Genomic DNA, 13,484 nt, shown 5'->3' on the forward strand with positions numbered 1-13,484 from the left:
TTGAACGCAGGTGATTCTGCATGTGTTCATTGAACCATGCAGAATCACTGCGCTTAATACAGTACACTGGGACATTTATCTTGCAGATACTGAGTGTCTCCCCAAGATAAGTAAATAAATAGGGCAGCACACTGTAGCGCCAAAACATGCAAACTTGAAAAAACGAAATTTGAACTGCATTACTGCACTAGAAATATGAAAAATGAGAGCTTTTAGCGCACAAAAATGGCCAATTTTATGTGTACCTCGTAGCCACGTTAAGGCATCTCTCTTATACGAGGTCCTACGCTTGACCTACCTCACTGAGAATAAACGTCTCCATCTGAATGGGTACATGTAAAAACCTCTTCTTGGACTCAAATTCTCTCTCTATGTGGAGGGGTATTGGACCTACTATAATTAAAACACCTGAAGCTAGGAGGCGGGGAGTGCACGATCAGAAGGCTAGAGAATACATTTCAAAAACCTGACCTGCACATCCAAACATAGACTGAGTGTGAACAGGTGCTGAACCCAGAGTCGCCAACTCGTATATAGTTAAATAAATAGGGCAGCACACTGTAGCGCCAAAACATGCAAACTTGAAAAAACGAAATTTGAACTGCATTACTGCACTAGAAATATGAAAAATGAGAGCTTTTAGCGCACAAAAATGGCCAATTTTATGTGTACCTCGTAGCCACGTTAAGGCATCTCTCTTATACGAGGTCCTACGCTTGACCTACCTCACTGAGAATAAACGTCTCCATCTGAATGGGTACATGTAAAAACCTCTTCTTGGACTCAAATTCTCTCTCTATGTGGAGGGGTATTGGACCTACTATAATTAAAACACCTGAAGCTAGGAGGCGGGGAGTGCACGATCAGAAGGCTAGAGAATACATTTCAAAAACCTGACCTGCACATCCAAACATAGACTGAGTGTGAACAGGTGCTGAACCCAGAGTCGCCAACTCGTATATAGTTAAATAAATAGGGCAGCACACTGTAGCGCCAAAACATGCAAACTTGAAAAAACGAAATTTGAACTGCATTACTGCACTAGAAATATGAAAAATGAGAGCTTTTAGCGCACAAAAATGGCCAATTTTATGTGTACCTCGTAGCCACGTTAAGGCATCTCTCTTATACGAGGTCCTACGCTTGACCTACCTCACTGAGAATAAACGTCTCCATCTGAATGGGTACATGTAAAAACCTCTTCTTGGACTCAAATTCTCTCTCTATGTGGAGGGGTATTGGACCTACTATAATTAAAACACCTGAAGCTAGGAGGCGGGGAGTGCATGATCAGAAGGCTAGAGAATACATTTCAAAAACCTGACCTGCACATCCAAACATAGACTGAGTGTGAACAGGTGCTGAACCCAGAGTCGCCAACTCGTATATAGTTAAATAAATAGGGCAGCACACTGTAGCGCCAAAACATGCAAACTTGAAAAAACGAAATTTGAACTGCATTACTGCACTAGAAATATGAAAAATGAGAGCTTTTAGCGCACAAAAATGGCCAATTTTATGTGTACCTCGTAGCCACGTTAAGGCATCTCTCTTATACGAGGTCCTACGCTTGACCTACCTCACTGAGAATAAACGTCTCCATCTGAATGGGTACATGTAAAAACCTCTTCTTGGACTCAAATTCTCTCTCTATGTGGAGGGGTATTGGACCTACTATAATTAAAACACCTGAAGCTAGGAGGCGGGGAGTGCACGATCAGAAGGCTAGAGAATACATTTCAAAAACCTGACCTGCACATCCAAACATAGACTGAGTGTGAACAGGTGCTGAACCCAGAGTCGCCAACTCGTATATAGTTAAATAAATAGGGCAGCACACTGTAGCGCCAAAACATGCAAACTTGAAAAAACGAAATTTGAACTGCATTACTGCACTAGAAATATGAAAAATGAGAGCTTTTAGCGCACAAAAATGGCCAATTTTATGTGTACCTCGTAGCCACGTTAAGGCATCTCTCTTATACGAGGTCCTACGCTTGACCTACCTCACTGAGAATAAACGTCTCCATCTGAATGGGTACATGTAAAAACCTCTTCTTGGACTCAAATTCTCTCTCTATGTGGAGGGGTATTGGACCTACTATAATTAAAACACCTGAAGCTAGGAGGCGGGGAGTGCACGATCAGAAGGCTAGAGAATACATTTCAAAAACCTGACCTGCACATCCAAACATAGACTGAGTGTGAACAGGTGCTGAACCCAGAGTCGCCAACTCGTATATAGTTAAATAAATAGGGCAGCACACTGTAGCGCCAAAACATGCAAACTTGAAATAACGAAATTTGAACTGCATTACTGCACTAGAAATATGAAAAATGAGAGCTTTTAGCGCACAAAAATGGCCAATTTTATGTGTACCTCGTAGCCACGTTAAGGCATCTCTCTTATACGAGGTCCTACGCTTGACCTACCTCACTGAGAATAAACGTCTCCATCTGAATGGGTACATGTAAAAACCTCTTCTTGGACTCAAATTCTCTCTCTATGTGGAGGGGTATTGGACCTACTATAATTAAAACACCTGAAGCTAGGAGGCGGGGAGTGCACGATCAGAAGGCTAGAGAATACATTTCAAAAACCTGACCTGCACATCCAAACATAGACTGAGTGTGAACAGGTGCTGAACCCAGAGTCGCCAACTCGTATATAGTTAAATAAATAGGGCAGCACACTGTAGCGCCAAAACATGCAAACTTGAAAAAACGAAATTTGAACTGCATTACTGCACTAGAAATATGAAAAATGAGAGCTTTTAGCGCACAAAAATGGCCAATTTTATGTGTACCTCGTAGCCACGTTAAGGCATCTCTCTTATACGAGGTCCTACGCTTGACCTACCTCACTGAGAATAAACGTCTCCATCTGAATGGGTACATGTAAAAACCTCTTCTTGGACTCAAATTCTCTCTCTATGTGGAGGGGTATTGGACCTACTATAATTAAAACACCTGAAGCTAGGAGGCGGGGAGTGCACGATCAGAAGGCTAGAGAATACATTTCAAAAACCTGACCTGCACATCCAAACATAGACTGAGTGTGAACAGGTGCTGAACCCAGAGTCGCCAACTCGTATATAGTTAAATAAATAGGGCAGCACACTGTAGCGCCAAAACATGCAAACTTGAAAAAACGAAATTTGAACTGCATTACTGCACTAGAAATATGAAAAATGAGAGCTTTTAGCGCACAAAAATGGCCAATTTTATGTGTACCTCGTAGCCACGTTAAGGCATCTCTCTTATACGAGGTCCTACGCTTGACCTACCTCACTGAGAATAAACGTCTCCATCTGAATGGGTACATGTAAAAACCTCTTCTTGGACTCAAATTCTCTCTCTATGTGGAGGGGTATTGGACCTACTATAATTAAAACACCTGAAGCCAGGAGGCGGGGAGTGCACGATCAGAAGGCTAGAGAATACATTTCAAAAACCTGACCTGCACATCCAAACATAGACTGAGTGTGAACAGGTGCTGAACCCAGAGTCGCCAACTCGTATATAGTTAAATAAATAAAGCAGCACACTGTAGCGCCAAAACATGCAAACTTGAAAAAACGAAATTTGAACTGCATTACTGCACTAGAAATATGAAAAATGAGAGCTTTTAGCGCACAAAAATGGCCAATTTTATGTGTACCTCGTAGCCACGTTAAGGCATCTCTCTTATACGAGGTCCTACGCTTGACCTACCTCACTGAGAATAAACGTCTCCATATGAATGGGTACATGTAAAAACCTCTTCTTGGACTCAAATTCTCTCTCTTTTTGAAATGTATTCTCTAGCCTTCTGATCGTGCACTCCCCGCCTCCTAGCTTCAGGTCTTTTGATTATAGTAGGTCCAATACCCCTCCACATAGAGAGAGAATTTGAGTCCAAGAAGAGGTTTTTACATGTACCCATTCAGATGGAGACGTTTATTCTCAGTGAGGTAGGTCAAGCGTAGGACCTCGTATAAGAGAGATGCCTTAACGTGGCTACGAGGTACACATAAAATTGGCCATTTTTGTGCGCTAAAAGCTCTCATTTTTCATATTTCTAGTGCAGTAATGCAGTTCAAATTTCGTTTTTTCAAGTTTGCATGTTTTGGCGCTACAGTGTGCTGCCCTATTTATTTAACTATATACGAGTTGGCGACTCTGGGTTCAGCACCTGTTCACACTCAGTCTATGTTTGGATGTGCAGGTCAGGTTTTTGAAATGTATTCTCTAGCCTTCTGATCGTGCACTCCCCGCCTCCTAGCTTCAGGTGTTTTAATTATAGTAGGTCCAATACCCCTCCACATAGAGAGAGAATTTGAGTCCAAGAAGAGGTTTTTACATGTACCCATTCAGATGGAGACGTTTATTCTCAGTGAGGTAGGTCAAGCGTAGGACCTCGTATAAGAGAGATGCCTTAACGTGGCTACGAGGTACACATAAAATTGGCCATTTTTGTGCGCTAAAAGCTCTCATTTTTCATATTTCTAGTGCAGTAATGCAGTTCAAATTTCGTTTTTTCAAGTTTGCATGTTTTGGCGCTACAGTGTGCTGCCCTATTTATTTAACTATATATGAGTTGGCGACTCTGGGTTCAGCACCTGTTCACACTCAGTCTATGTTTGGATGTGCAGGTCAGGTTTTTGAAATGTATTCTCTAGCCTTCTGATCGTGCACTCCCCGCCTCCTAGCTTCAGGTGTTTTAATTATAGTAGGTCCAATACCCCTCCACATAGAGAGAGAATTTGAGTCCAAGAAGAGGTTTTTACATGTACCCATTCAGATGGAGACGTTGATTCTCAGTGAGGTAGGTCAAGCGTAGGACCTCGTATAAGAGAGATGCCTTAACGTGGCTACGAGGTACACATAAAATTGGCCATTTTTGTGCGCTAAAAGCTCTCATTTTTCATATTTCTAGTGCAGTAATGCAGTTCAAATTTCGTTTTTTCAAGTTTGCATGTTTTGGCGCTACAGTGTGCTGCCCTATTTATTTAACTATATACGAGTTGGCGACTCTGGGTTCAGCACCTGTTCACACTCAGTCTATGTTTGGATGTGCAGGTCAGGTTTTTGAAATGTATTCTCTAGCCTTCTGATCGTGCACTCCCCGCCTCCTAGCTTCAGGTGTTTTAATTATAGTAGGTCCAATACCCCTCCACATAGAGAGAGAATTTGAGTCCAAGAAGAGGTTTTTACATGTACCCATTCAGATGGAGACGTTTATTCTCAGTGAGGTAGGTCAAGCGTAGGACCTCGTATAAGAGAGATGCCTTAACGTGGCTACGAGGTACACATAAAATTGGCCATTTTTGTGCGCTAAAAGCTCTCATTTTTCATATTTCTAGTGCAGTAATGCAGTTCAAATTTCGTTTTTTCAAGTTTGCATGTTTTGGCGCTACAGTGTGCTGCCCTATTTATTTAACTATATACGAGTTGGCGACTCTGGGTTCAGCACCTGTTCACACTCAGTCTATGTTTGGATGTGCAGGTCAGGTTTTTGAAATGTATTCTCTAGCCTTCTGATCGTGCACTCCCCGCCTCCTAGCTTCAGGTGTTTTAATTATAGTAGGTCCAATACCCCTCCACATAGAGAGAGAATTTGAGTCCAAGAAGAGGTTTTTACATGTACCCATTCAGATGGAGACGTTTATTCTCAGTGAGGTAGGTCAAGCGTAGGACCTCGTATAAGAGAGATGCCTTAACGTGGCTACGAGGTACACATAAAATTGGCCATTTTTGTGCGCTAAAAGCTCTCATTTTTCATATTTCTAGTGCAGTAATGCAGTTCAAATTTCGTTTTTTCAAGTTTGCATGTTTTGGCGCTACAGTGTGCTGCCCTATTTATTTAACTATATACGAGTTGGCGACTCTGGGTTCAGCACCTGTTCACACTCAGTCTATGTTTGGATGTGCAGGTCAGGTTTTTGAAATGTATTCTCTAGCCTTCTGATCGTGCACTCCCCGCCTCCTAGCTTCAGGTGTTTTAATTATAGTAGGTCCAATACCCCTCCACATAGAGAGAGAATTTGAGTCCAAGAAGAGGTTTTTACATGTACCCATTCAGATGGAGACGTTTATTCTCAGTGAGGTAGGTCAAGCGTAGGACCTCGTATAAGAGAGATGCCTTAACGTGGCTACGAGGTACACATAAAATTGGCCATTTTTGTGCGCTAAAAGCTCTCATTTTTCATATTTCTAGTGCAGTAATGCAGTTCAAATTTCGTTTTTTCAAGTTTGCATGTTTTGGCGCTACAGTGTGCTGCCCTATTTATTTAACTATATACGAGTTGGCGACTCTGGGTTCAGCACCTGTTCACACTCAGTCTATGTTTGGATGTGCAGGTCAGGTTTTTGAAATGTATCCCCAAGATAAGTAGACATGCTGCAGTCTGGAAAGACACGCCACATGTCTCTCTCCGCAGGGAAGCCACGGGCGACGATGCACTATGCTGTAACATCTTTCTGCTGCGGGTTGGACACTGCGGTTGTACGTAGCATCCTTCCCACAGCGTTTACTGACCGTAGGAACATAACCTTGTAAAGTTTTTGAAAATTAAACAGATATTGCGTTTCACGCAGATTTTGTGTGTGTGTCTCTTATTTAACTATTTACCATTTTATTAATGAGGGTATCTGGCTGACACCTGTTCATTACTAAACCTAGGGCTTGGAATTGCACACACATATATTATACACTTATATTTGCTTTGTGTGTTCAAACATTATATTTGAACATGGTATGATATTATGGTCTTCAATGGAGAATGTAAAAGAAGGGTTTGGACTAGTAAATTACATCATAATTCTTTTTTCTGCTAAATAATATATCCTTATTTAGCTTACAAAAACACTTGGAAATCCATGTGAAAATCTGAACCGAATCCGAATAAAAAACACATAAAAACACGCGGATTTTCAACTGCGTTTTCTGCCAAGAGAGGAAGAATCTTCGCAGATTTTTACAAGAGCAAATCCGCAACGTGTGCACTTACCCTTACTGTGAGGCAAGTCTCATTAATTAGGCCCCAGTTACTTCTGCAGTGGCTGTAGGAAACCAGAATGATCTTACTGTGAGGCTAGTCTCATAAATGAGGCCCCAGTTACTTCTGCAGTGGCTGTAGGCAACCAGAATGATCTTACTGTGAGGCTAGTCTCATAAATGAGGCCCCAGTTACTTCTGCAGTGGCTGTAGGCAACCAGAATGATCTTAGTGTGAGGCTAGTCTCATAAATGAGGCCCCAGTTACTTCTGCAGTGGCTGTAGGCAACCAGAATGATCTTAGTGTGAGGCAAGTCTCATAAATGATGCCCCAGTTACTTCTGCAGTGGCTGTAGGCAACCAGAATGATCTTACTGTGAGGCTAGTCTCATAAATGAGGCCCCAGTTACTTCTGCAGTGGCTGTAGGCAACCAGAATGATCTTAGTGTGAGGCTAGTCTCATAAATGAGGCCCCAGTTACTTCTGCAGTGGCTGTAAGCAACCAGAATGATCTTACTGTGAGGCTAGTCTCATAAATGAGACCCCAGTTACTTCTGCAGTGGCTGTAGGCAACCAGAATGATCTTAGTGTGAGGCAAGTCTCATAAATGAGACCCCAGTTACTTCTGCAGAGGCTGTAGGCAACCAGAATGATCTTGCTGTGAGGCTAGTCTCATAAATGAGGCCCCAGTTACTTCTGCAGTGGCTGTAGGCAACCAGAATGATCTTAGTGTGAGGCTAGTCTCATAAATGAGGCCCCAGTTACTTCTGCAGTGGCTGTAGGCAACCAGAATGATCTTAGTGTGAGGCAAGTCTCATAAATGATGCCCCAGTTACTTCTGCAGTGGCTGTAGGCAACCAGAATGATCTTACTGTGAGGCTAGTCTCATAAATGAGGCCCCAGTTACTTCTGCAGTGGCTGTAGGCAACCAGAATGATCTTAGTGTGAGGCTAGTCTCATAAATGAGGCCCCAGTTACTTCTGCAGTGGCTGTAAGCAACCAGAATGATCTTACTGTGAGGCTAGTCTCATAAATGAGACCCCAGTTACTTCTGCAGTGGCTGTAGGCAACCAGAATGATCTTAGTGTGAGGCAAGTCTCATAAATGAGACCCCAGTTACTTCTGCAGAGGCTGTAGGCAACCAGAATGATCTTACTGTGAGGCTAGTCTCATAAATGAGGCCCCAGTTACTTCTGCAGTGGCCGTAGGTAACCAGAATGATGTTACTGTGAGGCTAGTCTCATAAATGAGGCCCCAGTTACTTCTGCAGTGGCTGTAGGCAACCAGAATGATCTTACTGTGAGGCTAGTCTCATAAATGAGGCCCCAGTTACTTCTGTAGTGGCTGTAGGCAACCAGAATGATCTTACTGAGAGGCTAGTTTCATAAATGAGGCCCCAGTTACTTCTGCAACAGCCGTTGCTATTATTACAGACTTTAGAGCGGCATATCAGGTTGCCCCACCTTAGCAACTATATGATTGCTGCCCCTTTAAGAGGAACTCTTTGGGTGATGTCGCTTTAATTCTTTAAGACCCTTTAGACAAAAACTGTTGTTTTGCATTCAACACACCAACACCCATTTTCGACATTATTTCTATTGAGCCTTAATTCAGAAGGCCAAATCTCGTGAAAGGGTTATGGGTGGATTTTGAGTTTTAACGTTCGCAGTATTTTTAGTCTGGGGTTAAACATTGGCCTAGCTAAATTACACTCAAATCTGGTGAATGTGTGGTTTTTGTACTCATCGGGCTACCACACACAGATTTTCTGGTTTTTATATGTAGATTGCCTAATTCTGAACCCAAGCACATCCCCAGTTATAAGTGAGTGTTAACACTTATGCAACCATAATATATTAGTTTTAGTTTTATTTCTCCCCTCAAAATGATTTCACCTTGTTGCTCAATGGATTTGTACACATTACAGGTGACATTAAAGGTGGAAAAAAAATCTTAAGCGATTTTTCTTGGTATAATATTTTTACAGGACAAAAACCTGTCATTTTAACCAAGTTGTGTAGACTTTTTATATCCACTGTACATAATGATAATACGTAGCACAGCGGTGATAGGTGAGCCCACACCCCAAATACTTCCCTGCTGCTCCTCTTTGTATTTTATGTATAATATAGATTTATAATGCACAGAAAGGCAGATACTTGTAAGTATCTGAGGACCTGCACACTGTGTGTCCAGCTGAGAAAGATTGATAAACTCATTTAGTAAAGAGATTAATAAGAGGTTTTACCTGAAACTGAAGAAGCAGTCCTGGACTTACACCGTGGAGAATAAATGACAACGCTGTGGTGTTCACAGTAACCCACACACCAACTGTTTGGGCATCATTACTTTCATTCATCACTCTGTAGGAAATCGCATAGTTTATCAATACACCATTGCTCCTTATTGGAGCATCCCATCTTAACTCCAATCCAACATGTGTTGTGTCAAATACACTTGCATTTTGCAACTTGTATACCCGAGGATTTACAGGTGAGGACGGAACTGCAAAGGAAAACAGAGATACATAAGCAATTTCAATGACATGGTTTGCTGATTTAAAATTCATGAAGCTGTGCATCATGTAAAGTATAATAGGAAATATTACTAAAAATAAGTATTGTCATGAGTCAACAGCATTTACTACTAGAAGCGAGTAGATCAATCCACAGAGGATCAAGTTTGAATCGAATTTCCTGAAATTGTCGGTTTCAAATTTGAACACTTTGATTGTCACAAAAAAACCTTGTCTAACACCATTTCCCACACTGCTAATGCATTAGTGAGCAGACTAATGTCGTTTAGTGTGGCCACTTGATCTTCCCTACCCCAACTGCTCCTGAAAGGAGGGTTTTAAAGACCCGTTGTGTTGTAATGAATGTTTGCCCTCTACTCTATTCACTTCTATCTGTCTATGGGAGCAGAAGCGTGTATGTTTGACCACCACCATAGTCTGCATGTGTGACCACCACTGCCACAGTCAGTCAATGGAGCAGTTGTCATGTCTGCACACAACTGTTCCAATTGCTAAAAGTGCAAAGGACCGCAGTCTCAGGATTTGTGGGGGTCCCATTGATTGAACACCTGGTCGTTCTCTGGATGGATGATAAATGTTGTTCATTGGATAGCCCCTTTAAGGATCAATTTTACTATAGCCAAGATTCATAATCCATTTTCAAATGTGCCCTAATGGAACAACATCATGGATAGATATACATCTGTGAATGTGCAGCGCCCCAGGGTCCTGGTCATTGCAGTAATGTCATTTTCCTCTAGGGGGGAGTGATGTTACGTTTGGAGGCAAAGGACAACTGAATCCAGGTATCACAAACATGCAACACATTTCGCACTCCAGGCCACCACGGGGAGCTCTGCTCCTATTTATTAGGGCACTCTTCACACTTAGGTAAAACTGGTTGCCTGGGGAGGAAGTTAATTAGTTGCTGGCTGAGCTTCGCTCAGGTAGTTGGTCCCTGACAGGGGTGGGATCCTGTCAGAGATCGAGACAGAAGGACACAGAGCTGTGCATGCCCTGAGAGCTGCAGCTTCTAGAAAGAGACACTGAAGGAGAACTGTATTTTAGAGAGGGTGAAGAAGTCGTAGCAAAGGAGTGGATTCCAGGAGGGGAACAGCCCTACACAGGCTGCCTCCTTCTGAGGCTCAGGATCCTGGTAGCCGGAACACCGAGGGAGCAATGATCCTTTATGCCTTGCTCCAGAGACCAGCAGGACAGCTAATTTCATGTTACCTGTCTGCCCCTACGCCCAGGAGGCAAGGTGGCACCCCTTTAGAGGCTGGGACATGATAGAGTCCCTGTAAAAGGCCTCAAACCACCGGTCATACGGGTTTGTCCTTTCCATCTGGGGGACAGAGAGAGAGACATAACATCTACAACATCTGTAAGGACCTTATGAGAAGCTTAGCAGTAAGGGACTACAACACCATGGCTCTAGAGGAAGGCTACTGATTTCTACCTGGATAAGGGGACTCTGGATTTGCCTCCAAACCAGCCAGACTCTGCTCTGTGATCTGGTGCCCTGACCTGTGGATGCTGAAGTCTTCAGTAAAGGTAAAGAGACTGCAATCTTGCATCTTCGTTCTTCACTGTGCCTCTCACCATCCACCATCTACACACTGGGAAGCCCTGGGGACATACTTCACCTATGGGAAGGTATACCATCTAGCTGCCATAACAGCACCCCAGCGGACCCCTTAAAGCAGCGTCGGTCACCCTGACCAAATACCACAGGTGGCATCACGAATATTCCCCTTAAAGACCTTTCCCTTTTACATGGATGCTCCAGGGCCATGGACTGGGTCAGCCATGTGACCTCTCCCCGTGAACCGAAGGACCCGGTACCGAGTACCCCGCTGCCCTTGGGGGCGCTCCAAATGCGTTGCATTACTTATCTTGCACCGATCCAGAGATCCAGTCTGTATTACAGTCCAAAGTCATAATTATCAAATCACAAGTGTCACAGCTGAAATCACCCAGAATACCTAGGTAACTCAATGTCAGGGTAAGGAGGAGAGCCAGCCTCGGGGTGCCCTGTCCGAGACGAGTCCGGAACCATCGGTGCTGTCACCCAAGATGCAGAGGGGTGATATTAGTGCCCCGGACAGACCTTTGAACTTGAGATCAATCAGGGGGCGTGAAAGGTATAAGAGGGGAACCGTGCACAGGAACAGGGACTCAGTTGGCTGGAAGCTGTAGTGTGCGGAGGCAGAGTGAGAACCCTCCTACGCTAAACAGTCAGGACATAATAGGCTTAAGTCAGGGAGGCCTACAGAGACTTAATGGAGAAAATTTAGGAAGAGATGTCTCCTAAGAACCCTGACATCCACTCCCACAGTGTCACTGAGCGTGAGTGAGCCCTCCCCATAACCAGACCACAGAGGGCGCCGCTCGAGACTCGAGATCCTGGCCATAAACCGAGTGCGGCCATCGTACATAGACTCTCCCGCCTGTATTAGCGTTGTGCCGACGCTTAAAAATAAAGGACTGTCCTCTCTCCATCGTGACCCATCGTGGTAACAGGACCCACGAAAGGACATTCCAGAATCCTTTCCGACACCGGAACCCAGGACCCATCTCCAACCAGGACGCCGCAGGATTCTTCAAGCGTTCAGGCCGGAACGTCACCGCTATCTTCACAGAGACTGATCCTCAACACCGCCAACTGATAAGTTTGATACCTCTGTACTTTCCTCAACCCTCTATTGCCCCTGCTATACCTACGTCCACCAAACACCGTTTTAGTATCCTTATCTCCCCCATTGACCCTCTCCTTGCGTGGAGTAACGCTGTTCCATTAAAATCCCTTGTAAACCCTTGTTATGCCTCCGACCATTACTGCATCCTGATACCTGCTCACATCAGCACAGAACACGTTGTTGACTGGCCCAGCCAGAGCCTAGCTCACCCAGCTGGTGATACACAAGTCAAAAGCAGCAGAGAGTTATAGGAGAATCAGCAGACAGCAGTAACAAATAAGATTTAATGGTTAGTAAATCATTAGATACTTTAGTAAGGGTATTTTCAGTAGAGTGTAAAGAGGGGAAACCTGATTTTAAAGGATCAAGAAGAAAGTATTCTCAGAGATAGCATATTAGACGACAGTGGACAAGTGTTCCAGGAGGTTAGAAATGAAGGGAAGATTAGAAACAGGTCCGCATTTCGCAGTGCGTTCTGGTTGAGGAGTGATTTTTTAAGTAAACTGCATGATTGAATGAAGAAGGAAAGATACCGAAAGAACACGAGAGGTTAAATATTTTAGTAAGGTAGGTGGTGATAACTGAGTAGAGAGACTATAGGAGATATGAAGGAATGGAGTGCGGATTATTAATTGGGATATTAAAGTCCCCCCATAATGAGAGTGGGATTGTCACAGGATAAAAAGTGTGGAAGCCAGAACGCAAAGTGACCCAGGAACTGGTTGGTTTTGCCTGGGGGGCGATACACAACCATCACTCACAGGAAGAAGGATTTGAACAGTCTGATAATGTGGACTTCAAAGGAAGGAAACATAAGTGAGGGTACTGGGGGGATAACCTGGAAAGCACATTGTGAGGAAAGGAACATTCCCACATCTCCACTTTGTCTGCTCTTAGGTCTGGGGATATGTCAAAATTGTAGTCCACCATACAAAATTACAGCAGTGGCATTGGTGTCCGACTGCTGAATTCAGGTTTCAGTGAGAGCCAGAAGGTTAAGGGAATTAGAAAGTAAAATGTTTAGGGGAGTTTGTTACCTGCTAACCGTGAGTTCCAGAGTGTACAATTAAAAAAGGCAGGAGAAGGCAAGCACTGAATGCCAATAAAATTAGCACGGATGTGCAGCAGGAAGAGAGTTATAAATACTGCTCGAAGAAAGCCCAGGCTTAGGGAAAAGATGTTGTCAGAAACTCGGAGGAGAAAAAAAAGAAAGAGCAGATGTTTCATGATTTATGGAAGTGGTTATTTTATTTTTTATGCAATGTAAGGTGGTAGTGGATGGTTTAGAGTGA

At 43.5% G+C, this 13,484-nt stretch overlaps 1 protein-coding gene across 7 annotated transcripts in view; it reads right to left on the reverse strand.

Moving 5' to 3' along the window:
- Positions 1-13,484, reverse strand: part of ROS1 (ROS proto-oncogene 1, receptor tyrosine kinase) — a 416,131-nt gene that overhangs the window by 277,020 nt on the left and 125,627 nt on the right. For all 7 annotated transcript variants that reach the window (XM_069726197.1, XM_069726196.1, XM_069726195.1 and 4 more), the window contains one exon: positions 9,227-9,483. In XM_069726197.1, the coding sequence (XP_069582298.1) occupies positions 9,227-9,483 (257 nt within the window). The remainder of the gene's footprint in view (positions 1-9,226; positions 9,484-13,484) is intronic.

This window comes from Ranitomeya imitator, chromosome 5 (assembly GCF_032444005.1).
Source record: "Ranitomeya imitator isolate aRanImi1 chromosome 5, aRanImi1.pri, whole genome shotgun sequence".
Lineage (NCBI taxonomy): Eukaryota > Metazoa > Chordata > Amphibia > Anura > Dendrobatidae > Ranitomeya > Ranitomeya imitator.